At 58.3% G+C, this 27,132-nt stretch overlaps 1 protein-coding gene and 1 long non-coding RNA gene across 3 annotated transcripts in view; one reads left to right on the top strand and one right to left on the bottom strand.

Annotated features, from left to right (window-relative positions):
- Positions 1–1,063: 1,063 nt before the first annotated feature.
- The window catches only part of ELFN1 (extracellular leucine rich repeat and fibronectin type III domain containing 1), a 77,359-nt gene continuing 51,290 nt past the window's right edge, over positions 1,064–27,132 (bottom strand). The window contains exons 1-2 of one of the 2 annotated variants that reach the window (XM_058434373.1): positions 6,482–6,598; positions 1,671–4,676 (exon numbers count right to left, since the gene is read on the bottom strand). In XM_058434373.1, the coding sequence (XP_058290356.1) occupies positions 1,898–4,384 (2,487 nt within the window). In that variant the 5' untranslated portion in view covers positions 4,385–4,676; positions 6,482–6,598 and the 3' untranslated portion in view covers positions 1,671–1,897. Of the gene's footprint in view, positions 4,677–6,481; positions 6,599–27,132 lie in introns of those variants that run through there. The other variant, XM_032145886.2, reaches the window with a different exon arrangement.
- On the top strand, positions 24,374–25,815 carry LOC131382435 (uncharacterized). Its single transcript, XR_009211929.1, has 3 exons — positions 24,374–24,454; positions 25,097–25,222; positions 25,616–25,815. It is a non-coding gene; the product is annotated as an uncharacterized LOC131382435 (long non-coding RNA).

Raw genomic sequence — 27,132 nt, 5'->3', positions numbered from 1 at the left:
AAGAACAGGGGAGGAGCCGTCGAGACAGGCAGGGAGGGGTGACAGGGAGCTTTGACTCGGCAGTCCCGGCATCAGGCAGGTGTCCGGACCCCGGGGCCATGTGGGAGGGAGGGGCCCAAGGCGAGGGGTTCCCCTTCCTCACAGGGCCCTCCCCCTGAGCAGAAAGGCAGCTCTGCGTGGGATGCAGGGCTGGGGGCTGTTTCCCTGGGGTGGGTACAAAACCCCCACTCAGCTGGCAGGTGGATTCGAGGGCCCGGGAGTCGAGTCTTGTCCTCAGCGTCTCACTCTGGCTCCTGTAGGTGGGATGAGGTGCACCCTGTGCTCTGGGCAGCAGGAAGCCAGGGACTCTCTCCACCCTCCCCTGGGGATGCTGAACAAGCTGGTGCTGGTCCCACGTGGACTCCAGCCTCTTATTCACTCAGAATGGGTGCCCACACCAGGGTGTGCTGCCTGGAGGGGTGGTGGGTGAGATGCATATGGAGGGGGCTGCAGTACAGGGTCTGGCTCTGGGCTCAGCGTCCTGAGAGACCCCCGAAGAATTAGGGGTCTCTGGGGACTTCCTGTAGGTGGGGCTCTGGCGACAGCAGGGGAACCCGCCCTCACACAGACGCACCCTCCAACCACCTCACGCTCACACTCACTCACATGCAAACCCACATCGACTCACCCGGAACCTCACTCAAGAGTCTCTGGACGTCCCAGGCCCACTCACACCCCTGCGGCTGCTGGGTTCTGCACACACCCCACCGGCACGCACAGCCAGACACACACAGAAGCAGCCCCGCACCGCGGATCCACCACACCAAGACCCTGCTCCCGCCCGTCCTCCCGCCTGCCCTGTCCACCCCGGCTCTCAGACACACTCCAGCCCAGTGCGGGCCGCCCACCTCCCAAGGGTTCCCACGTGCACACCACGCTCTCGCCAAGAGACACAGCGTGCCCCACCCCAGGGCCAAATCAATAAAACCACCCCCTAAACGGGACATAAAAGAAACCTCAACTCTTTCCTGGAAACCCACAGTAAAAACCCAGGACAAACAAGCATTCGACTTTTTTTCCTTTGCAGATTTTTTTTAAGTAGACATAGTCTGTTTTCTTTCTCATTTTACAGCAAACATTGCAAATATAGAAATATTTTTTCTGTACAATAGAACGACTACAGTGTACACGGGGGCTCGGCTGGGGGACGTGCCTCCCAGCCCTTGGCCCTCCCGGCCACCCCGGCCGTCCACAGGCACAGCCTCCACCCACCCTGAGTCCAGCAGGGCTCCAGGACCTGTCCCGGAGGCCACTCGGCCGCCGGCATTCACTCTGCCCCTCTGCGGTGGACTCCGGAGGCGGCAACGAAGAGACGGATGGACAGAGAATCCACAGAAAACCACGGACCGAGGAGATCACGTGAGGGGCCCCCGAGGTGGCCACGCCGGCCACACCCCCCACGGACGGCATTGTATGTCTTTTTAAAATAACTTGTCTTTTATTACATTTTTTTAAAAAAGGAAGAAAATAAAGAGAGAGAGGAAAAGAAAAGGCAGAGAAGACTCAAAAGAGGAAAGATAATGAAAAAAAATCCCCACCCCCACCCCCCATCCCTAAGACACAGTTTTCCGAAGTCCCTCGTGTGTGTGTGTGTGTGTGTGTCTGTGTGTGTGCGCGCGCGTGTGTGCGTGTGGACACGTGCCGCCCGGGACGGTGAGCGCATCCCAGGACCGGCCACAGGAGCTCGGGACGTGTCCCCCTAGTCTGTCCCCGCCCGCGCCCCCCTCGCCTCTGCAGGGCCCCCCTCCCCGGCTGTCACAGTTGCTGTGGTGTTGTGCGTGTGTTGGGTTTGGTGCTGAGTCTCTGGGTGGATCTGGCGTCCTTTTTGGTCCAGTGGGCATCGCGGGTCTGGGGGGGCTCAGGACTTGTGCTGGGCCGACACGCCCTTCCAGTAGTCCAGGATGTCGTGCAGATCCTCGTCTTTGGCGAACTGAACCTTCTTGCGCAGCGCGTGGCCCGCGGCCATGAACTCTTCTTCCTCCTTGTGCCGCCGGCGGCTCAGTCTGAAGCGCTCCCAGATGCTCTGGGAGGCCCGGCAGGTGTACTCGGGGCTGGAGGAGTAGCTCAGGCTGTGGTACTGCGGGGACAGCTGCGAGTAGGCGAGGTCGCGGGGCCGCGGCCGGGTGAGCGGCTCCAGGATGGAGGTCTTGCGCCCCAGACCCTCGTGCGGAGGCGGCGGCGGTGGCCCGGGGGGCGCAGGTGGCTCGGCCGGGTGGGAGCCGGGGTACGAGTGCCGGTGCTCGCCGTACTGGCGACCCTTCTCGGCCTCGGCCCGCAGCACGGCGGCCGCGGGCGTCACAGTGAGGATGGCGTCGGCCGCGGGGGAGCCCTTCTCGATGTACTTGGCCTCGGCGGCCGCGGCCTTGTGCGCCCCGACGGCCTCGGCCCGGAAGGCGCGGGGGCTGCGCACGGAGCCGCCGGACGAGGTGCTGGCACGAGGGGGCCCGGCGGCCTCCACGCTGTGGTGCCGCTGCAGGCTGTGGCCGAAGGCGTCCTTGTACCCGGGCGCCAGGAAGCCGTGCTTGGCGGCCAGCGGTTCGGACAGCAGCACCAGCGGCGGCTCTGCGGCGGACACGGGCCCCGACTTGACGCCTTGGAAGGAGGCGGACTCGGACTTGAGCGCGTCGATGCAGTTGTTGATGATCTGGTTGACCTTGTCCACCTCCTTGGCGATGGTGGAGATCTCGGCCACCGAGCTCTGGCTGTCGGGGCCCGGCCGGCCCAGCTCGCAGTCCCTGCGTTCCGGAGGGTCCCCGGTTCGAACCTCCATGTAGCTGCCCTTGCTGGCCTTGGGGGTGTCCGCGCTCTCCACCAGCTTGTACTGCTCCACCTCGCCGGTGGCAGGCAGGTAAGGAATGCGCGTCACGGCCTCGGGGCCCAGCAGCGGGCCCTGGGACAGCGGGGCCAGGCCGGGCGCCTCCAGCTCTGGCCCATACTTGAGCTCGATGATGGTCTTCTTGAGGCTGCCAGCTGCGGCCGCCGAGGCGGCCTTCTTGTGCTTCTCCTCCTGGCGCCGCCGCCTGCGCAGGCAGTAGTAGACGGCACCCAGCACCAGCACCATGCCGAAGAGGCAGCCCAGGATGGTCATGATGTAGTGGGTGGCCGTGGAGGGGCTGGGCACCGGGCCGGGCGGGCTGGGCAGCCGGGGCAAGCAGATGGTGAGGCAGGTGTGGTTGTGGCGCAGCCCGGCACTGGTGGACACCACGCAGTAGGTGTAGTTGGTGAGCGTGAACAGGTTGGTCAGACGGATCTCCTCCTGGGCCTTGGTCAGCCTGGACACGGTGGAGGCCTTGCTGTTGTTGAAATGCTCCAGGGTGTACATCCGGTGGAATGGGCTGGGCAGCTGGACGGTGATGGTGGCCGAGTTCTGGGTCAGCTGCTTGACCTTGATGAGGGGGCGGGCCTCGGCCTGCGTGGCCAGCGTGGGCAGGGCCACCAGTGGCGTGGTGCCGTCCCCGGAGAAGCACTCGTCGTCGGCACAGGGCGTGTCACTGGGCTCCGGTGGAGGCGGGGGCGGCGGGGAGCGCCCCGGCTGTGAGCGCCCCGATGCCGGGCGTGGGGGCCCCACCACCTCAGCGGCGTACGAGTCCTCGGTGCAGACTGACTGCAGTTTGCTGAGGATGCTGCGGTGGCTGCGGCGGCCCTGGCCCAGGAGGTAGTAGCCAGAGTAGACGGGCGGCGACTCGCATTGCATGCGGTCGTACGTCTGCGTGGCGTTGGTGAAGGCGGCCAGCCAGCGCAGGAAGCCCAGCAGCTCGCAGGAGCAGTAGAAGGGGTTGCTGTAGAGCTCGCACACCGACAGCTTGGCCAGGCCGGCGAAGGTGCCGCTGTTGAGCTGCTGGATGCGGTTCATGGACAGGTCAATGTTGACGATGTTGGGGCACTCCCAAAAGCTGCTGGCCATGACCACCTCGATGAGGTTGGCCTGCAGGTACAGGTACTCCAGCTTGCCCAGGCCACGCAGCATGCCCTCCGTGAGGTTGCGCAGCCGGTTGTAGCCCAGCTGCAGCACCTGCAGGTTGAACTGGCCCGAGAAGGCGCCGTCCTCAATGTAGCCGATCTCGTTCTTGGTGAGGTTGAGGTACGTGAGGTTGCCGAAGCGGCTGAGCGAGGCGTACTGAACGCTGCGGATACGGTTCTCGTTGAGCCGCAGGTCCACGATGGTGTTGTTGATCTGCTGCGGGATGGCCTCGTAGGGCGGCTGGTTCTGGCTGCAGATGGCCAGCCACACGAAGCCCTTGTCGCCCTCGATCAGCCAGCAGTCCCCGCGGGCCAGGCCGCCAGCATGCAGCAAGGTGGCGGCTGCCACGCACACCCACAGCGCGCCCCACCCACGCCCGGCCATCGGGACCACCCTGCAGGGAGCCCCAATTCGCCTGCCAAGGGGGACCAGGTGGGGAGCCAGGCGGCAGCCCCCAAAGGGATGGAGGGGCGGGAGGGGGAGGTGCCTGCACTCTCAGGGGTGTCCTGTCCCAAACCGCATGGCCGCGCGACGTAAGCGCGGGGAGGGAGGGTGCCTCCCTCACAGCCGGCCGCCTCTCGTCTTCCGCCCCAGTCCTGCGGTGACCGAGGCCTCCTGCCCCATGGGCCTGGGTGTCCTGACGGCTCCACTGGCTCCTCCTGCTCCGACGTTCCTGCTGCAAGACAAAAGAGAAGACAGCGGTCAGGGATGGCCGGCATCTCACAGCGGTAGCATCCGAACATGGCCTGAGTCCCTGCTCCGCTGAGCCCCCTGAATCTCTTCTGTAAAACACAGAAGCCCCTGGGGGTCCTGAGACAGGTCAGGATAGCAGAGGAAATGCTTCACCCTCCCGTGGAGGGATCTCCTCGGCTCTCGGGCCTCAGTTTCCTCATCTGCAAAATGGACGGGGAGAGGCCTGCTTGGCCGGGTTACAAGGTACTGACAGCCCAGAATCAAGGCCCCTGAAGCCCATTTCACTCTTGGCGCAACCCCGGTCAGATAAGGAAACTGAGGCAGGGGACTCGGACCTAAAGTCGCTTGGCTGAGGAGTGACCAGGCTTCTGCCGGCTGGCTGCGGCCAGGGATGCGCGTGTGAAGGCCCTCACTGGGCAGGGTGCCTGTCACCTGGGGCTTCTGCTCCCAGGAGGCCCGGCCACAACGCCCCTGGAGCCGCCTGTAGGAGCTGCCCTGCGCACTCGCCACAGGGTCCCCAGCCCGCGACACAGAATCCTTCCGGGGCGCGGGCTCCTCTCCAGCCCTCTGGGAGGGAGGCACTGGGAGGTATTCTGGCCTGTCTGGGGACTCGTGTCTGCCAGGTCTCAGTCTGAGCTCGCCTGCCCTGTGTCCCCGGCATGCTGTGCCCCCTCTGGGCCTTGGTTTCCCCAAATGAGCCAGCTGGATGGTCTCTGAGGGCGTCTACCTGGCACTGGGACTTGGCACTGTCTGCACATCACCTTGGTGGAATGTGGCTGCCTCCCTTCTGGAAGGAAGGGAGCTGCTTGCTCTGCTGAGAATTTCCAGGCTCCACACATCTTCCCCAGGCTGGGAGAGGGACAGCTCCGAGGTCCCTGGGGGAGCCAGATGCCTCTCCCACTATCCTCCCCACCACCATACGGGGTCCTCTGCTCTATTCCTCAGCCTCCACTGGACCCTGAGGGTCTCCAGGCAGGACGGTGCCTTCCCCATCTCTGTGTCTGCTGAACCTGGACACAGAGGATGTGGCCAGCGAGCTGTAGGCGGGGAAGCCCCAGGCAGGAAGGACCCTGCAGACGGGGCTGGAGGTGCGTCCGGGGAGCGAGGCCTCCCGCTGGGCTCCTGCTCCCCCACGGACCCCCCCACCACCGCCCTCGAGATAAGGGGGCCCCTGGTGTGCGGCCTCACCTCCCGGCCGCCTGTGTTTTCCCTGCAGGATAGAGAAATGGGTGTGTTTGCTTGTTAATATGTGGATTTACAGTCGGCCTCTGTCACCGATCCGTGGCCTGGCGGGCAGCCAGCTGGGTGTATTTCACTGATATTGACGTTTGCAACTAGTCTGCACTGAAGCGGTTTACATTAGAGAAAAAAAATATAATGATGTAAAATGGGTTTTTTCCTCCCTTTGGAAACTTCATAAAGAACAATTTTGTTCCGGCTCCTGGAGAAGAGTCTATTTCTGATTTAAAGAGAGGGAGAAGTCAGACGGCATGGGGGATGCAGCGAGGTCCTAGTGGGCCTTGGGGAGCTAACCCAGGGCTTGGCCTGGAGTGGCCAGGGGACGCCCAGCCCAGCCGGGCGGGACCTGGCTAGGCCCACTCAAAAATGGCTTGGGAGGCTGCTTCGGTTGGGAAAATGGGGTCCCCACGTGGTCTGGTTGGATGTGAAATCCACCATCACGGGAGTCAGCGCTGTCTCGGTCACCGTCACACCGTGCGCACCTGCCAGCCCGCACCCACGCCAGCCCCTCCATCCCTCCCCACCATCCCTCCACTGTGCCCAGACAACCTGTGCCAACGCTGGGATTTAGCTTTCCCAGGCCTCCTGGGGGCCCAGGTCTCAGGCAGAGGCGCGTGCTGGCCAGGGGCGGGCCGAGGGCGTGGGGCAGATGGCGTCCGGCTGTGCCCGGCCCCCGGAAGGGCGGGTCTGGCCAGCGGCCGCGCAGGAAGCGCGTAGGAAGCGTGGCGCCTCAGCTACAATCGTAATCACCTTTAATCTCTTGCTCAAAATAACCCAAAGTCAAGGTAAGGAGGATTATAGGGCCTAAGAGCCCTTACCACAGGCACAGGGAGGAGGCTTGGGGGCCTGGGGCTGCCCCGGCTCTCCTGGGCCCACAGCTGAGGGCTGGAGGGCTGCGTGCACATGGGGTTCACGTGTGTGTGTGCATGTGTGTTTGTGGACACATGTATACTCACGTCCACCCACACACGTGTTTGTACACGTGAGCCCTCGTGTGTGCCAGGTTGTGTGTGTGTACAGATGTGTGTGCACAGGTGTGTACACAGGGTGGGCGATTGTGTACATGAGTGCACAGGCCATGCTCACTGGGGCACTGGGCAGAGCAGGTGTCACTGAGGGCACCCTGTCTGGGCAGCGAGGCCGGGAGCTCTGGTGCGTCTGGGGCTAGGTGGAGGCAGGTGTGGGTGGCACGGGTACAGCTAGGAGCCCCCCAGACTTCCTCCTCATGTTCACACGTGCATGGGGGTCTGTATATCTGGCATGTTGCATGCATGCAGGAAACACGCTCTAAGTGTGCACTGGTGGCCGACATCTCCAGGGCCTGGCTGGGCGCCACACTCTCTCCCCCTTCCTGGCTCACCTGGTTCCTCCCCTGCCTGCCCTTTCCTTACCACCATGCCCCACTCCCCCCATAGTGAGTATAAGAATCTGTGCATCAGACTCCTTGGGAGTGGTGCTGGAACACAGCCTCACCTCCCCACCCAGCTCTGAGCCCTCCTCCATCAGGCTGGGCAGCTTGTGTGATGAGGGAGGCAGGCCGTCCCCAGCCTAGTGTCCAGCCCTCACCTTCCTGCTTGGCCCCTGCCCCAGAGTCCAGGTGAGCAGCAGCCTGTCCTGCAGGGGTTCAGGGAGTCCTGCCCCACCCCCAGCCTGGCCTCACTGCCAGTGTCCTGGGCAGGGAGATCTTCAGGGCGTGTGGGCGTGACTCCTCAGTGTGGCCAGTGCCCTGCCAGGAAGGAAGCGTGGGCCCGCAGCCCCTTAGGAGGCATGGATTTTGCCCCCTCTATGGCCCTCAGCTTTGGAGGAGCCCCAAAGTTTTTTTTTTTTTTTCTGAGACGGAGTCTTGCTCTGTCACCCAGGCTGGAGTGCAATGGCGCAATCTCAGCTCACTGCAACCTTTGCCTCCCGGGTTCAAGTGATTCTCCTGCCTCAGCCTCTCAAGTAGCTGGGATTACAGGCACACGCCACCACGCCCAGCTAATTTTTGTACTTTTAGTAGAGATGGGGTTTCACCATATTGGTCAGGCTGGTTTCGAACTCCTGACCTCAGGTGATCCACCTGCCTTGGCCTCCCAAAATGCTGGGATTACAGGCGTGAGCCACCATGCCCAGCCAAGGGGCCCCAAAGTTTTCATTCTGCAGCTCACTTTACAGCGGGGAAACTGAGGCACAGAGCGAGAAGGATTTCTCCGAGGTCACACTGTGAGTCAGCCCTGGGCAGCCTCCTGTCAGGGGCCGGGCGGAGAGGCTGGACGGTGCTGTGCTAGGAGGGGTTCGCGAGGCACCCTGGGTCTGGGAGTCCCCAAGGGCAGAGGCTGTGGACCTGGCACAGGAAACAGAAAAGCTGAATCACCTAGGAAGGTTCTGGACAGACCACAGGTCCCCCAAGGCCCTTTCCAGCTGGGCTCGCTCACTCAGTCATTCTCGATGTCCCACCAGCCTGTGCCCTCGCTGATGCACACTCACACCTGCCGCTGCACCCCGCGTCCAGTGATCGGCTCATTAAACGACGTTTCTAGAAAGGAGTACTGGCTGGCACGGAGGGTGGGTGTGGAGACCCCACATGGGCGTTGCTGTCCTGCACAGACCCAGCCCCAGCCCTGCTCCCCTCCTCAGCACACTTGCCGCCTCAGACCCAGAGGCTCGCATGGGCGTGGACCACAAGGCCCCAGGGAGGCCAGCAGGCCCGCGGCATCCCTCAGGAGGGCTGCTCCCCATTGCCTGAAAGGAACTCCCCTTCCTCTCGGCCCGTCTGCACCTGCTCCCAGGGCCTAGCCTCCTGCCTCAGGGAGACGCAGAGGTCGTGGCCCCTCTGGAATGGGCACCCCTCGGGTCTGATACCTCCAGCCCTCTGCAATGCCATCTTGCCCACACAGCTTTCTTGGATGCACGGAGGTTCTGTACTTGCGCTGTCCAACAGGGTGGCCACGGGTCCCCTATGGCTCTGGAGTGCCAGAAACGTGGCTAGTAGCTGCTGTATTGGAACTCGTAGTTCCAGAACCTTCCATAAAACAAGCCAACTTGACCTGCGTAACTTCCGGCCTCTGCCTCATTGCAGCAGGTTTTCTTGGAAGGATCGCCAGCGGTTTCCATCCCCCTCGCTCACCTCCTCTTCCATCCTCAGCCCCACCCCATCCAGCATCCCCCCTCCGTCCCTCTGAGCCGCTCTCATCAAGGCCACCAGCGACCTCTGCCCTGCCAGGGCCCATTTTTGTCTTGCTCAGCCTCTCAGCAGCCCTTGGCCCACGCAGCTGCCGGCTCCCTCCTGCCACCCTCTCCACTCCAGCATCCTAGCCACCGCCCTCTCTGTCCAGCCTCCTTCACCTTCACCCCAACTCCACATGTTCCAGGCCAGGTTGGGTCCTCACCGCCTCCTCTCCCCAGCACTCCCAGGGGGTCTTGTGCCCTGTGCTCTTGTCTCTGTGCAGCTGACCCTCGGTCTATCTTGAGGCCCTCGGCTGCCCCCGACTTGAATATTCTCCCCTGTCACATCTAAGTGGCTACTCCAAACTCCTGTCCCCGCTGGCGTCTCACTGCCTCACCATCCGCCGCATTCCCCCACCAAAAGTTGACGCCACATTCTGGACTCCTCTCTTTCCTCCCCCAACACCTGGTCCAACTCCAGCAGCATCTAATCCACCTGCAGAAGCATCTGGAATCACTCCACTCCCACCACGACCGCCGCCAAACCCACCTCCGGCAGGGACGACGCCCATGGCTGCACCTTGTCTCCTGGCACCCACAATCCATTCGCCCTCCACGGCTGGAGGGAGCCTCACTAACCACCAAGGTGGTCCTGCAGCCCCACGCAGCCCGGAGGGCATCCAGTCCTTCGCACGTGGAGGAGAATCCGGCCTCCAAACACGATCTCCAGGACCCACCGGATTGGCCTCCGCCCCTTCTCACTCCCAGTCCCCCAGTGCACGCCCCCTTCCTGGCTGAAGACCCTGCACCAGCCGCCCCTCTGCCTGGGAAGCTCCGGCTCCCTCCCATCATTCACTCCGAGATGCAGCAGCGTTGCCCCAAGAACCCTCCCTGCTCTGCACCCCGAATTCACTCTCTGCACCCCAAATTCACTCTCAGCCCCCACCTAGTTTAAATCCTGGCACTTCTCTCTCCCTGATGTTCTGCTTGGTTATTTACTTTTAATTCATGTTGGAGCTTCTGCCACCGCAAGGGCAGGAGCTGTGTGTCCTGGTCACTGCTGTGGCATCCCAGGGCCGGCACGGTGCCCGGCAGCCAGGACTGGACAGACTCGAACCACGCTGCATGCGGGCTGGGACGCGCCGGCTCTGCTTCCTCTTCTGTTGAATGGGAGTAAAGACAACTCCTCCCAGGGAGTTTGTGGTTTCTCACAAACATTAACTTCCTTTTGTACTTTTTTAAAGAGATGGGTCTCGCTCTGTTGCCCTGGCTGGAGTGCAGTGGTGCAATCCTAGCTCACTGCACCCTTGGCCTCCTGGACTCAAGCCATCCTCCTGCCTCAGCTTCCCAAAGCACTGGGATTACAGGTGTGTGTCACCACACCCGGCCATCCACATCATGCTTGGTCAAGCCCATAGGAGCTGTTACCCCCTCAGGAAAGATATGAGGTGCACACAGGGGGTTAGGTGGTCCTAACCCTAACCCACAGGGGGTCCTGCATCTCAGCTTTGGGCCACACCCCACCAGGTCTCATCTGGTCTGTGCACGCCCCTCACCCAGATGGAGAGAGGCCTCCACGTGCCCGGCCCTGGGCAGCCATAAGAGCACCACAGGCCACGTCATGGGACACGGGCCCAGGTGCCCTCCATGGTCTGGGTGGGAAGCCCCTCGAGCGAAGGGACTGGCCAATGTCGCCTGGGCTAGTTGGGGAAATGGGCTCCCAGAACCACTGCATTCACTCACAGCCGATGGCAAGGTCTGCTCGTTGCACGGAGACCCCGGCTGTCCTGGGGGAATCTGCCCACCCACCGCCTGAGCCTACCACGCTTCCATCTTGGGACAGCTCTGCCTCCCACAGGCAGGGCCTGGAGGGTGCTGGAAGGGGTGGCCAGCATACCCTATGTGTGACCAGAGAGTGCTGATCAGGGGACAGACACAGTAGCTGGGAGAACAGAGAATGGGGTCAGACTTTAGGCCAGGTGACCCTGGAAATGTGCTCAGCTCTGGGCCTGTCTGGAGGGTGGAGAAGGGGCAGCAACCGCCAGTGGCCTCTGGAAACAGAAGCACTCCTGGGACCCAGTTGCTAAAGAGCTCTGTCCAACAAGCTGTGAAAGATAGTGAGCCCCCCATCAGCAGGGGTGTTCAAGCAGGAGCTGGCGCAGAGGGCAGGGCTGCGGGGAGGTGGTGTGAGTGGGAATGCCCCCGACGGAATGAGCTGGCCACTTCAGGGAACGTTGAAGGTGGAGGCAACACTCAAAAGGACAGATTCTGAAGCGTATTCGACCTCCTGAAGAAGGTCTCTCCTGGTTGGGTGGAGGGTGAGTGGCTTAGCATCTGAGAGTGGGACCCACCCCCCTCGGACACCAGAAAAGACCCCGACTCCAGCTGGAATCTGCTGGGATTCAGGGCCAGGGGCCAGCGGGTCTACCGCCTGCCGTGCCCCCGAGACCCGGAGCAGGAGGGTCCATGTTCATCTCCTGGCCTTGCTCTGTCCACTGAAGATGGGTTGCCAGGCACTGGACATTTAGGAACCACGGGGCCCCTGAAGGGCTTACAGACCACAGTGGGGCCTGCAGGGAAAGAGGCGGCTTGGCTGGGCTAGGGAGGTGTGCGAGATGGGGGGTAACCAGACCACAGTGGGGCCTGCAGGGAAAGAGGCGGCCTGGCTGGGCTAGGGAGGTGTGCGAGATGGGGGGTAACCAGGCAGGGCTTTGGCAGGAGCTGCTGCTCGAAGGGCCCCAGCAGAGGAGTAGCAGTTAGGGGAGGATGGTAACAGGCATCCCAGGCAGAGGGAGTGTGTTCCAGCCATGAAGGCAGGAGGCCCCTCCAGGGAGTGTGGGGTGTCCAGGGCGCAGGCAGTGGTGGGCAATGCTGGCGGGAGGTGGGGCTGCAGGGGTAGCTGGGGGCAAGTGGAAGGGCTTGAGTGCTGGGATAGGAGCCTGTTCTTTAACCGGATCATCTCCCCTCCCTGGGCTTCTCTGCTCAGAAGGGGTGGGAGGAGAGAGTGCAGCATTGCTCCGAGAACCCTCTCCTGGGAGACCCTCTCCCCTCTAAGTACTGGAGTTGCTGGGAAAACTGGTCACAGCGGGAGAGGCCAGGCATCCAGGCCGGAGCCAGAGTCCCAGGTCTCCAATTCCCATCTCCGGGCCTCAGTTTCCCCCATCCTAACATGAAATTGTTGAGCCAGACGCCTCCAAGGACTCTTGGGATTGTGTCTGGGGCCTGGTGTCTGCCCGGCTGGAGCCCTCATGACGTCTCATCATCAGCCTCACACACACTGCCCCTGCAGAGAGCACCCCGCTGTCCCCCAGGGGACGATGGGGACAGTGCGTGTGAGGTGGGCAGCAAGTTCCTTCCGTGGCCTGTGTCATCACTAATGAAATCAAGAAATATGGTGGTTCCAGGCTTTTAAACTTCTTACGACTGGATTTGCATAATCACAACAGCCGTGCTGGGACGGGCGTGCATCTGTCTAAAAATATTGTTCCTCGTCTCGATCATTTAAACCAAATGAGAGGCCAGGGCTAGTCTGGGGCCGGGGCCAGGGCTGGACTGAGGATTCTGCTGATGGAGCGAAGTTTCCAGCTCCAGGGGGAAAGGTGGGCAGAGGGCCAGACGTGTGGGGGAGGTGGGGAGATGGTTGGAAAGCTATAGATCGATAACTTTTCATCATTCCAATGTTTTGCCGATAGATCATGTTTACTGCTAACGTCTGCCTGCCTCTGCAGCTTGGCTCTCACCCTGTCTGTCTCCCTGGGCTCTGCCGCAGAGCCCATGAGGCTGTGATGGGCAAATCAGGGCAGTTGGGCCTCAAGCCGCAAGGCCTGCCATGGTGACCTGGCCCAGCTAGGAGCAGGTGGAGGGCCCGCCTGTGCACCTGCTGCGTCAGGGGACACAGAACCATCGTGGGCCAGGAGATGGTGTTGGCTCTGCCGTGCGCCTGCTGTGTGACCTTGGGCATGTCACTTAACCTCTCTTAGCCTCAGTCCTCTCATCTGTCAAACAGAGATCATCATGGTGTCTGCCTCCCAGGGTTGTGGTGGGGGATGCATCACCAGTTACTTAAGGCTCCTGGCATGATGCTGGGTACAAGGGGGTGCCCGGTAGACACTCATTTCCTCCTCGGTAGGGGAGGGAAGGTCAGTGCAAGGCAGTATGGGAGACGGAGCCGCACGCTGGGCACATGTGGGTTCTCCTTCAGCACAGTTGCCCGCCCTGGTGCCCAGACAGGGGGGCCCATAGAGGGATCTCACCAGCTCTAGGGGCTCCCTCATGGCCCCCCAGACCCGGCCCTCTCTTCCGCTTCCTGCTCCCATCCTATCGTCCAGGGGAGGCTGGCGGGGGTTGCAGTCAAGGCTGGGGCTGGGAGGGCTGACTCGGCGGGGCTGGCTTCTGGGGACATGGCCACAGAGTTGGGTCTAGCAGGCCCCTGACCTCGGCCTTGCCCTCCAGGAGGCTGGGCTGGGGAGTAGAACGGAGGCGACCGCTGCCTACACCACGTCCCCACTGTGTAAGGACTCAGTGAGTGCTGGGGAAGGTCAAGGGGCTGTGGGAATGGTGTCGAGTGCCTGACGACCTTACCATGGGATCTTGGACCATCCACACAACTCATGGAAGCCACAGGGCTCCCCCTGGCCTGCCCCCAAGAGCAGGACACTCTACGAGTGTGCAACAGAGAAAAGCTCCTGTTTCCTTGACGGTCCGCCGGTGTGCAGTGCCTCCCGCACGCAGAGCCCTCCCCAGGGTTCAGGGAGGCAAAGGTTAGTGTTACCTCAATTGGACAGATGGGGAAACAGAGGCTCAGCATGGCAAAGTCTAGCCAGGAAGTTGAGACTCCCCCACAGCAAGGCCCAGGAAGGCGGCAACAGCACTCCATTGCTACTTAAAAATGCAGATTCCTGGAGTGGGCACGGTAGTGCACACCTGTCATCGCAGCACTTTGGGAGGCGGAGGCAGGAGGACGGCTTAAGCCCAGGAGTTCAAAACCAGCCTGGGCAAATGGTGAGACCCCAACTTTACAAAAAATAATTTGCTGGGTGTGGTGGCGTGCACCTGTGATCCCAGCTATTTGAGAGGCTGAGGCAGGAGGATCCCATGGGCTCACGAGGGCGAGGCTGCAGTGAGCCATGATTGTGCCACTGTGTTCCAGTCTGGGTGACAGAGTGAGATCTTGTCTCAAAAAAAAAAAGAAAAAAAAAAAGTAAAGGAGGTACAGCTCAGGGGTAGAGCATTTGACTGCAGAAAAAAAAAGTAAAAATGCGGATTCCTGCCTCACCCCAGAATATGCAGAGGCAGGCCCCGGAGTGGGAGCCCAGGGCTGGGTGAAGCAGCCCCTCCCCAAGGCCCTGGCCCTGGAAGGTGGGGAAGGGGGTGCCTGGTCCCCTCTGCCTCCTCCCGACCAGAGCTGGGAGGGCTCAGGGCTGGGGCTGGGGCCCTGAGTGCTGCCTCCTGGGATGCGCCAGGCTTATTCTGCTGTCCTACCTCTGGGCCCCAGCCCCAGGCTGCTCTGGAATTAATTAGAGACCCAAACATTTAATGGTTTGTTATGCTTCCACGGGGCATCTTTTAAATTAAAAAACATGATGTATGGCGCCGTTGGAGGGAGAAATCACTTTGCAATGGTTCCCTGCTCTGGCACTGGCAGGGATGTGGGGTGCGGGTGGCTGGCTGGCCCCGGGAGAGGAGGGATGACCCTCTCCAGGAACACTGGTCCCCCTCCCGCCACCGTCGGAAAGCACGTCGCTTAAGCCAGGCAAGGGTCTAGGTGTCCAAGGATGCCTGGCACTTTCCTCATCACGCCCTCATAACCCTGGCAGCCGGAAGTTCTATCTTTAGTCTGACCTGAATCTCTCCAGTTGCTTTCAGGGATGGCCGGTTTGAGATTGAAGGCAGAGAGGTGCTGCTTCTTCTCTTCCTAGTAGTACCCTGACCTCCAGGAGCCCCTGAGCTCTGGGAAAACCTTTCTGATGATCTCAAGCTTGCAGATTCTGTCCCTGTTCTGACCTGGGGTCACAGCCTGGTGGTAGAACAGGACCTCCTGCAAAGACGCTGGAAGGACCCTTTGGGGGGCTGAGGCCTGGCTCCCCTCTCCCCAGGCGCAGGTGCACAGGCGTGTGGGCGGTCTGCAAGCACAGATCCTGCCTCACAGCACCGTTACCACGATGACTGAATCTGTGTGTTTCCTGGCTGCTGTTAATTGTGCTAGAGATTTGGGGCATGGTTTTGGGGTGAAGGTTAGAAATGAGCAATTAGCCCTCAGATGTTAAACTAATAAGGGAAATAAATGATCAAGCAAAGTCTAGCCCAGGAGGTTTCAGCAACGGAAGATGGGCTGGGATGGGGCTGGGATGCGGCCGCCCCAGGCAGGGAGTGGCCTAGCCTGGTTTGTTCAGGGACCAAGATGTTTCCACAGTCGGAAGGGGTGCTATCTCCTGTCTGTTACTAGAAAGTTCTATCATAACCCCAGGGATGCTGACACAACATCGCGAGACAATTACTGTCCTACCGCCCAGGGCTCCTCGTGCCTCAAGATGACAGGGAAGGGATTTGTCGTCCCCACACCCATCAGCACCCGAGAGGACTGTCACTCCCTCCAGAGGCTTCCCTGGCCCCACCAGCCCTCGCTCACACGGTCACACCATTTCCACTCCCCAAGGCCACCTGTCGGGCACTGCATGTCCCGGGGACTGGTGTCCCGGCTGCCAAGGAACCTCAGCTGGATCTGGCTGAGCTGTGAAAATAAAAATGTGGGCCGGGCGCGGTGGCTCACACCTGTAATCTCAGCATTTTGGGAGGCCGAGGTGGGCAGATCACTTGAGGCCAGGAATTCTAGAACAGCCTGGCCAACATGGTGAAACCCCATCTCTACTAAAAATACAAAAATTAGCCGGGCGTGGTGGCAGGTGCCTGTAATCCCAGCTACTTGGAAGGCTGAGGCAGGAGAATCACTTGAACCCGAGAGGCAGAGATTGCAGTGAACTGAGATTGTGCCACTGCACTCCAGCCTGGGTGACAGAGTGAGATTCCGTCTCAAAAAAAAAAAAAAAAAAAGAAAAGAAAAATGTGATGTATCTTGACCTCATCACATGGCCTCTCCCCGAAGCTTGTTCAGCGCTGTCCCCGCTGTGGCCTGAGCTCACTTCCCAGGAAAGAGGTTTCTGCAGACAAAGCCAGTGCCACAGCCTGGAGATGCTTTTGCTTTTGACTTGCTTGTCATCAGCTCCATGGGGCATATTTCTCCCCACCGACACGGACTTCCACCGCTTTGCGGCTCGGGGAACTCCACGCCATCCTGAGCCGGGACACCCGCCTCTGTCTACCAACCTCTTTACTGTTTGCATTCTTACATTTAACTGTCAGTCCACCTGCAAACTATTTTTCTGGTGTAAAGAAGGATCAAAATCGATTTTCTCCCTTCCCCCAAATAGGCAACAAATTGCCCTGACGCTATATTGAGTAATCGATTCCCTTGGGCTGATTTCTGGTGCTCCGTCTCCACCCAGGCTGAAGCGTCTCCTGCCTCTCCTCCTACCCCCTGCAACCTTACGTGGCTCCCCAGGACCCTGGAGAGAGTCCGCACTTCTTAAAGGGGCTGACTGGGTGGTCAGTGAGGGTCCTTGCTGTCTCTCAGCTCTCATTTTGCCATATAAGGCCGTGACTTGCCTGGGCTTCTTGCATTTTTGCTGACATGGTGTTTCCTCTGCCTGGGACATGAACCCCTCCCACCACCCCAATGTTCCCCCACTCAGTGGGCTTCTCTGTTCAGCCCCCAGGTTGGGGCCGGAACCTCCCGTCTGTAACCGGGGCTGCCTGTGCTTGCTCCGCCGTGACCCCATGCTGCCAGGCTCTGATTCCCATCTCCCTCCACCTGGAGTCCACCTTCTGCACCGACAGCTTGGGGCAGGTAGGGCTGGAGCTGGGGTTTCCTTTCCAGGCACTGAGTGGGCAATGCATGCTGAATGAATTCAGGGAAATGTTAACTCCATACCTGCCTATAAAGGAGGGCAACCAGGCCAGGCACCTGGCTCACGCTTATAATCCCAGCACTTTGGGAGGCTGAGGCGGATGGATCACCTGAGCTCAGGAGTTCCAGACCAGCCTGGCCAACATGGCAAAACCCCGTCTCTACTAAAAATACAAAAATTAGCCAGGCGTGGTGGTGGGGGCCTGTAATCCCAGCTACTCAGGAGGCTGAGGCAGGAGAATCACTTGAACCCAGGAGGCAGAGATTGCAGTGAGCTGAGATCGCACCACTGCACCCCAGCCTGGGCGACAGAGCGAGACTCCGTCTCAAAAAATATATAAATATAAATAAAGGAAGGCAATCCGAAATTGGCATATGTCACGGTTTTCCTGGGATGGGCCCTGTGCATGTCTATTTCCCAGTATAATGGTGAATACATCCCCTTGTCACTCTGAAAGTATCCTATTTGGGGCAATAAATTGTCATATGGTCACCCTCTCACGAGGCCTCTATGTGGGACCATTTCTGCTATTTCTATTGATAACACCTCCCCTCTCTTCTTTTACCAATTTCAGCTCAATTTCAATCACCGTAACTCTATAAGAAGCTTCCATACCTGGCAGGAAAGACATCCTTCATCATTCTCCCTTTTCTGCATTTCTTTACTCTTGCCATTTGAATATTCATTCAGATGAACTTTTAGAATGATTTTATCTCGCTTTGTAAAACTCGCCACGAGCCTGTCGATGGATGGCGTTAAACCTGTGAATTAATTCTGGAAAGACTTTCGGGTAATATTCCAACACGGCACATCTCACCACTCTTGTTTTCTTTGATATCTCTCAGGATAACTTTAGAGGGTTTTTCATAATGATCCTAAATTTCTCTTGTCGATTCATTCCTGGGAATTGGGAGGGTTTTGTTGTTTTATTGGTGCCGTTGTAAGTGGGGACCGTTTATTTAATTATGTGTCTCGACTAGCTGTTGTTAGTTCAGAGAAAAGTTATTGATTTGTATATGTTTGTTTGATTTCCAGCCCAGCACCTTTGTATTAAATTTTTATATTAAGTCATTTTTTTTCTCAGTTGCTTCTCTTGGGTTTCTAAGATCTTGAATCATATTGTCAGCAAATAATTACAATTCTTCCCTGTAGACATCCCATTTAATTCTGTTTCGTGTCTTATTGCTACATCCAGAATTTCTGGACAATGATGAAGGCATTGCTGTTTTTTAATATAAGTTTCTGAATGGGAATCATTAAAAAATCTCATCACCTAGAATGATTCTGGCTGTTGAACTGAGACAGATTCTTGACTTCAATAAAGACGTGTGTTTCTGGTTCTATTTCTAGCAGTTACTTTAAAATCCGAAATTGGCACTGGATTTTATCAAATGCCTTTCGTCATTATGAATGTGCATTCCAGCTGACCTGCGGACACTGTGTAGTTTATTAATAGATTTATCTAATATTAAGCCAACTTTGAATTCTTTGTATAACTTCTACATAATCATGGCTGATTCTTATCTCTGCGATATTCTGTGGAATTGGATTTCCTTGAGTGTCTTTGAGGCTTTTTGATCCAATATTCACAGGTGAGATCAGGGTGGGGTTTCATTTCCTGCAGGGTCTTGGCTGGTTTGGGGTTTGAGGCTGTCCTGGCTTCCTCCTCCAGCTCATCAAGCAGTGCTGCTGCTGGAAGGCCCTGGCTCGGTGGGCTTGGCCCCCCTCCCCAGTGGATGTTTTCTGGAAAGTCCCGCAGACAAACACCACACACCACTTTGTAAAGTGAATGATCATTTTCTCAAGTGAAATGTCACGCCTCATTTGTCTTCTCTGCTTTCCAGATTTTCACGATTCAGGGTCGGCTCAAAGTAGGGTGAATGACAGAGCAGCCTCCTCTGGGAGAACTCATGACTGCCTGGAAGGTGTCCGACGCAGCGGATTCGGAGATGGCATCTGGGAGGGGCTGGTCCCTGGATGGGGCTGCCAAGGGCCTCGGAGGGAGACCCCAGCTCCCTGCCCTTGAGGCTAGACCTGTGAGACCACCCCCGCCCACCTCCCGGGGCCTGCTGGTCTATGTGCCGGGGCATCCGTGCTGGCAGATGGACATCCCAGCAGGCAATTGAGAGGGGAGGGCACAGAGAATACAAAATGAGTAAACTGCAATCTCAGCCCCTTCGGGACGGCCGTTCTAACATAGGAGAAAAGGAACAGACGCAGGAAGTAAATAGGGGCTCAAGGCAGGACTGCTAGGGCCGACCCTGTCTGCAAAAGACAGCTGCGTCTCTACATCCCAGAGACCTTGACATCCCCCGCTGAGACGTAGGGTCTAGCTCAGCACCCCTGAATCTGGGCTGGCCTGAGATAGCCTTGACCAAGGCGCTGGTAGAAGCGAAGCCGTGTCCATCCTGGGCACAGCCCCTAGCTAGGCCGGCTGCCCTGCCTCCTGTGTCCTGGAAGCGGCCACCAGGTGAGAAAAGCAACTTTCCCAGCACTCTGCTGTGAGAGCTGGGTGGTGGGGGGTGTGGTCCCATCGAGACCGAGAGGCCAGGGCCATGGCACTGGCTTGGGAGTGAAGGAGCCGCTGCTGAGCAGAGGTGAACCGCCCCGCTGAGCCCTTCCAGTGCCTGACCCAAGAACCCTGAGCAAAAGAAGCCGGCAATGAGCCCCGGGGTGCGGGACTTTGTGGGGCAGCGGAGGATCACTGACTCAAGCCAAACCCAAGTCCTCAAGTAAGAGGGAGTGGGTGGGGAGCCCCAGGCCTCCTCCAAGCTCACGTTCCCCATCCACCACAGGGGGCCGAGCTCTGGCTCTAAGAATCCACTGGAGAATTAGAGGGCTCCTGGCAGTGAGTTGAGCAGAGGGGCTCTGTGCAGTGTGAGGGCCAGAGGAAGCCGGCAGTGGCAGCTCCTTGGGGCAGGAGGAGCTGGGCTTTAAGCTGAGTTTTCCTCCTGCTCCCCAGCTGGGTGACTTGCAGAATGTCCTTAACTTCTTTGAGCCTCAGTTTACCTTTCTGACAAATGGGGCCACTGATAGCCACTAACGGGACCATCATGAGTGAGATGTGATGGTGTTTGTGAACACGCTGGGCACACGGAGGAGCTGGTGTGAAACTCCCCTTCCCTGGGACCCGGGTAGGGCTGGACCCTCCCGCTCAGTTCCTGATACTCACAAAACTCTGGGTCTTTCCCAGCCTCTGTTTTATCTCCTCTGAAAACTGAAAATACTAACATCACCCTGGGGTTCCTGGAGGGGGGAACGTGAGAAAACACATGTGCTGGCCGGGGGCGGTGGCTCACGCCTGTCATCTCAGCACTTTGGGAGGCTGAGGCGGGCGGATCGTGAGGTCAAGAGATCGAGACCATCCTGGCTAACACGGTGAAACCCCGTCTCTACTAAAAATACAAAAAAAAATTAGCCGGGCGTGGTGGCGGGCGCCTGTAGTCCCAGCTACTCGGGAGGCTGAGGCAGGAGAATGGCATGAACCCGGGAGGCGGAGCTTGCAGTGAGCCGAGATCGTGCCACTGCACTCCAGCCTGGGCGACAGAGCCAGACTCCGTCCCCAAAAAAAAAAGAAAACACATGTGCTGTGTGCTGCCCAGGGCGTGAAGTGGTCCGCAAAGCCGTTGGTGGGATTTGCACGGACAGAAGGAAAGGTGGGGGTCTGAGAAAAGCCCAGGAGGTGCCTCCAAACCAGGGGACCCTGAGCGCTGGGGCAGCAGCTTTCTGCGAGGGAAGGTGGCCAGGACCCTGAGTGAGGAGGACTGGGTGCCCGTGGGCAGTTGGCTTCTGCCTGCCCAGCCAGTTCTGCAAACCCTCCGCGTCTCAGAGCCTATCAAGAATCTCTCTAATAACACAGCAAACATTAATTACAGCTGAAAGGCCGCAGAATGTGGTTGGTCTGAAAGAGGCTGCCCCTTGTTAGTCAGTGAGCCTCTGGGAAGGGTGCAGGCAGGGCTGGGCTCCCTCCGCAGGGGCTAGTGTGGTGGCGGAGGGATGGGGAGCAGGGGCTGCTCCCAGGGCTACGGTGCAGACCACAGGTCCTGGGGGAGACCTTCTGTTCTCACCCCTGTTTGGCGCCCTAAAGGAAAGACTGTCCTCGCAACCTGGAGCAGGAGAGGCAGAAAGAGAGGCCCCTGGGTGGGGCAGGAAGGTCTGGGATCCAAGTCCAGCCCTGCCTCCCAATGGCTCTGGACAGAAAATGGTCCATGCAAAGGGGTGGAGCTTGGACCTCTCGGCCTCTCTCAAACCCCTCCCCTGCACACAGGGTGGAGAGAAGGCCCACTCCCTGGGCATTCACAAGTCCAACGACCGCAAATAAGGACTAGGGGAGGTAAGGCACAGTGGCTCACACCTGTAATTCCGGAGCTTTGGGAGGGCAAGGTGGGAGGATTGCTTGGGTCCAAGAGTTCAAGACCAGACTGGGCAACAAAGCAATACCCCATCTCTGCAAAAAATAAGAAACCAGCTGGGCATGGTGACACATGCCTGTAGTCTCAGCTGCTCGGGAGGCTGAGGCAGGAGGATTCCTTGAGCCCAGGAGGTGGAGGCTACAGTGAGCCATGATCACACCATCGCACGCCACCCTGGGTGACCAAAAAAAGACTACTGGATAAGGCCAAAGCATCCAGGCAGACAGAATATTGGAAGGGAGTGGAGTCCTTGAGTTGAATGAGGAAATGAAGGGAAGCCCCTTGAGTGGGGCTGGGGGGGCAGCCCAGGACTGACCACAGGGGCATCCCACTACTGAAGGTCCCAAGACTTCCTCTGCCTGCCCCTCTCATGGAAAAAAGAAAAGGGAGGATTCAGCCCTAGTTTCTTGGCCCCTGGAAACATCTGAACTTTAGGAGATACCCCCACCAGAATAAAAGCCTCAGGAGATACACCCACCAGAATAAATGCCTCAGGAGATAACCCCATCAGAATAAAAGACCTTGTCTCATCATTTCTAGCTACCCCAGGGAGAAGAGCAAGATTGCATGGTGGAGAGGCCTGGCTGAAGCTTGAGGACTCACACTCACCATCTCCACCCTCCTCGTGTGCTCATTCATCCTTCATTCTCACATTCATTCATTCACTCGGTATTTATTGAGTGCTTGGGGGTGGGCAGGGAAGGAACCAAGGTGGACGGAACAGGGTTGCTGTCTTCATGAATCACAGAGGCTCTGAGCACTGAAGAGAACATGAGTGATGGAATCCCACAGCCCATCCCTGATGCTGGACACCGATCCTGTTGCTTGGTGCTGTGCACCCCTGGGCAAGTGGCCCACCCACCCTGGGCTTCAATCTTTGTGCCTGTAAAATGACCCTGGGAGGACTAAATAAAAGGACACATGATGGGAAGAACCCAGCCCGGCTCCTGTCTCAGCAGACATGGGTCCCCTGTGGAAGAATCGGGACGTGCAGGGGAGAGTTCTGGTGGAGGAGGCATCCCAACCCGCCTGTGGGCCTACTGGTAACAGCTGGGCTCATGTCCCACCTGAGGCTGGGACGACGGCCCCTCCCCTCTTCTCAGGGTGACACCCTTGCCGTGCCTCTGGCTGTCACCTCCCACCTGCTCACCTGTCTGTATCCAGGAGGTAGGGGGAGAAGGGACTTGGGGGCCCTCCCTGGGCAGAGCCTGGGCTAGAAGCGAGTGGCTGGCTAGCTCTCCCTGGAGGCCTGGGTCCCCTCTGCAGCAACCGCCACACCCCAGGGGATCCAGGGACCCTGGGGAGCACACGCTGATGGGTGTGAGGCTTCGGGGGAGCTGGGCCGGCTTGGCCTTGGGGCGGGACTTGGCGTGGTGTCGAGCTGAGCGTGCCGCCAGCATATGTCTGAGCGGGCACATTTGGCAGGGTCCATATGCTGACTGCTATAAATAGATCTTCTCATTTAGGCTTCAAAGGGCCAAGGTGAGGAAGAACTGACAGGGTTTGGAGAGGCACCGTGCAGGCATGGCTGCGGCTCTCGGCTTGGGGTGGGGGCACCACCCAGAGACCCACAGTGGCTCACGTCCCCATCCCAGCACAGTGGCCGGGACAGAGCTTGGGTGCGGTGGCCACAGGGCAAGGAGGGGTCAGGCCCGTGGCGGGTGGGGACCTTGGAGCCCTGCGTTCTCCAGCCAAAGACCTGCTAGGCCCTGGGAGAGAACAGTGTGTGTGTGTGAGTGTGATTTTTGTGCAAGTTGTGTATTTGCATGTGAGTGTGATTTTGGGTGAGAGTGTACTGTGTGTGTGTGATTTTTGTGTATTGTGAGTGTGATTTTTGTGCGTATTTGTGAGTGCGAGGGTGTATTGTGTGTGATTTTTGTGCGAGTGTGTATTGTGTGTTTTTGTGCGAGTGTGTACTGTGTGTGTCTGAGTGTGACTTTTGTGTGAATGTGTACTGTGTGTGTGCGCATGCGTGGGCATGTTCTCTGGCCCCTCCAGCCATGGGTCTACCACTTGCCCCGCCCCACCCTTTCCCGACGTGCACACACAGACATGCACACATGTGTTACACACACGAGCGTCTAATTACTGCCTCACAGCAGGCAGGCGTCCGACAGCTGGGGCAGCCAGAGGACATTTCATTTTCAGTGAAGCTGACAACACTGGAAACCACCCAACTGGGGTGTGAGTGCACCCTCTCAGGAGTCACTTAGTCAGCCGGCCCGGCCCGGGGGGGAGGCCTGTGTTCTGCTCCCACCCCACCCCCGCTCCGCCTCACACCTGCTGCCCTCCCTCCCTCCCGTCTGTCTAGCTCCTGCCTCTCTAAGGCTGCACCGACCTGGCAGACACACGCACCTGTCACCGGCCTCGCCTGCGCCCTGTCCCGTCCCACTGTCTCCTCTCCTCTCCACACCACCAGGGCCCCCCGCCAGCTGCCAGGAGCCCCGGCACCAGCTGTGGGCGGGATTCTGGCCAGGCAGCCTCCCTCTGGGAGTCATCGGCCTATTCCCTGGGTTCCTTCTTCCCTAAACACAGTGCCTGGCCCCTGCTGCCGGCCAAACTGCCTGCACCCACCAGGTTTTGGGGTGTCAGGGTCACCTGCTCCCCCTCCCTAATCCTGGCCTCTGCCCACTTCTGGGAGACCCCTCTTTGATCCCCAGCCCAACCTTACTCAGGGACAGAATCACCCTCTGGGGTGCAGGGCTGGGCTGTGACACCTTCTTCTGCCTCCTGGGCTGTGCCCCTCCCCACAGGGGCCTCGCCTGGGCCATGCCTGGCATGGTGGGGAGGGGGCTGGCACCTGACAGCAGGGCAGGGCCAGTGTCCACTGTGAGGTAAGGAGATGAAGGTGATGATGCCCTCAGAACTTGGCAAAGAGGCTGACACAAGCCAAAAGGGGTACCAGGGGTACAGGAGGGGAGGTGGGTATGAGGCACAGGTGACCCTGCCCTTGATGAAGGGGCAGTGGTGGCCATGAACCTGCGAATCCAGAGAAGAATCAGGTGAGACACACCCGGCCGCTGTGACAGGCCCTGGGGGGAGTCGTGTTCATGGGGACCCGGCCTCCGGCAAGGCTGTGGTCAGTGATCACTTATGCTTGAGTCCCTCAAAGGGTCGGGGTTCCCCAAAGGGGGTCCGTGCGGGGGTCACGAGCTCTGTCCTCACCTGGTTCTACCTGTGAGCAGCAGCTTGGATGAAATTTGAGAGTTTGCAGGAGGGTCAGGACCAAGACCCAAGCCTTCCCTCCTGCTGGACTGATTGAGGGTCAAATTCATCTCCACAAGTCACACAGGGCAAAACTCACACTCATGTAGCCAGCCAGCAGGGAGGCGGGGCCACACGGCACCTCAGGGAACAGAAAGACCAAGAGCAAGTTCAAGGGTAAACACGGCCACCTGAGAAGGCAACGCGGGCTGACTTAATAGAGATATGTTAGGTAGAATAGAGGAGGTGACCTGGTTCTGCCCAGCACTGCTTAGCCACGATGAAGGGTTTGGTTTCAGACCTCTAGGGAGATCATAAATGCTCATGCTGACATTGCACCCACCACGCACCAGACACTGAGCTAGAAACTCTGCATATATTAACATGTTGGATACTTGTGGTAACCCTGTGACGTCTGTGCTGTTATTTCCATTTTACAGACGAGGCGCAGACATGTTCATAAACTTGCCTGAGTTCCCACGGCAACTAAGTGGGGGCCGGAGCCCAAGCCAAGACAGCCTGGCCCCACAGCCCCTGTGACTAACCACATCCCACGTGGCTTGCAGGTCAGCGTGGGCATGTTTCCGGGAGAATGAGTGGCCTCAATGGGAGGGAACACAACGTCAGCTCACCCAAAAAAAAGTGGGAGGAGATGGGGTGTCTGGCTGAGGGAAGGGGCGTCAGGTGCACTGCAACCTGCAGAGCTGCCTACAGCAGAAGGCTCCCCCACCCAGTGCAGGCACTGCACGTGGCGACTCCTCATCCTCCCAGAGACTTCTCCACGCCTGACAATGAGAGCGGGACCCAGTACGCAGTGCTGGAAAACAACTAGGCAACATCTCACCAAGGCAAAGATGCTTGTGCCCACGAGCCCAAGCCCCAGGCCGGGGCGCAGCCCTGGAGGAGCTGGGAGAGCTGCCCAAAGGTGTTCCTAACAGCATTGTTTATAATGGTGACAGGGCGAACACCAGATGTCCACGAGAGAGTGGACCAGAACCTTGTGAGGCATGGGCCCGGTGGAGTACTATGCAGCAGTGAAAAAGAAGGAACCACAGAGCCATGTGCACAGAGTGGATCCCACTCACAAATATGCCTCCCAGCCAACAATCAAGCTGTCCAAGATACCTGCTGTACCACACCCCATATCCAAAGCGTCAGAGCCTGCAAAAGCGTATTACATAGGCGTTTGTACAAATATGGTCGAAGCATAAAAAATGTGTCACAATAACGTTGTGGAGGTCTGTCGCACAACACCGTAAATCCACTGAACACCACTGAACCGCGTGCTGAAATGCGTAAGGTGGCGAATTTTATGTATATTTGACCACTATGAAAAAAATTTTTTTCTGAGATGGAGTTTTACTCTTGTCACCCAGGCTGGAGTGCAGTGGTGCGATCTTGGCTCACTGCAACTTCCGACTCCTGAGTTCAAGTGATTCTCCTGCCTCAGCCTCCCGAGTAGCTGGGATTATAGGCGCCCACCACCACACCTGGCTAATTTTGTGTTTTTAGTAGAGATGGGGTTTCACTATGTTGGCCAGGCTGGTCTTGAACGCCTGACCTCATGTGATCTGCCCACCTTGGCCTCCCAGAGTGCTGGGATTACAGGTGTGAGCCACCGTGCCCGGCCAAAAAAGTTTTTAAAGAGAAAGAGGGATATAGGATCTAGAAGGGGAAGCTTTCAGTGCACAGGGACTAAGCTGGGAAGGGGGTGGGTATTTAGGTATTCATTGTATTACTCCTTAGGTCATTGATTGTATTAAATATTTTATAACTTTAAAATATTTATAAGGGATTTCTTAAATATTTGAGACATCTTAAATATTTTATAATCAATTTTAAAATGTTTTAGAAAGCAATGGGCTGCCATGTAAGACTGAGCTCCCCATTAGTGGAGGTATACAAGGAGAGGCAGGACACCAGAGACGGCATTAAAGTACTGGAGTGGAAGTTGGACTGAAAAAGTGGCTCCTGTGCAGGCGCGGTGGCTCGCACCTGTAATCCCAGCAGTTTAGGAGGCCAAGGCAGTCAGATCATTTGAGGTCAGGAGTTCGAGACCAGCCTGGCCAAAAGGGTGAAACCCTGTCTCTACTAAAAATACAAAGCTTAGCCGGGCGTGGTGGCAGGCACCTGTAATCCCAACTACTTGAGAGGCTGAGGCAGGAGAATAGCTTGAACCCAGGAGGCAAAGGTTGCAGTGAGCCGAGATCGTGCCACAAAAAAAAAAAAAAAAAAAAAAAGTGGCTCCTAAATTGGGCTAGCTGTGAGGATGACTCATGAACTTTAGAAAAAGAGGCTTCCAAGACATAACTCTGCTGGTCCTGATTTGGTAAGTCTAGGTAGGGCCAAGCACCCGTACTTGTTAATGTGCCCACTTCTCCAGCTGGACAACCTGTCTGGTCTAAGCACTGTTTCTCTAGTCCCAGGGACCAGGCCTGGGCCGCCTGGGCCCCCGACCAGCTCAGCCATTCCCAGG

Source organism: Hylobates moloch, unplaced genomic scaffold (assembly GCF_009828535.3).
Source record: "Hylobates moloch isolate HMO894 unplaced genomic scaffold, HMol_V3 SCAFFOLD_24, whole genome shotgun sequence".
In the NCBI taxonomy this organism is placed as follows: Eukaryota; Metazoa; Chordata; class Mammalia; order Primates; family Hylobatidae; genus Hylobates; species Hylobates moloch.
Note: the sequence above shows the minus strand (reverse complement) of the source record. Positions and strands in the feature narration are given on the sequence as shown.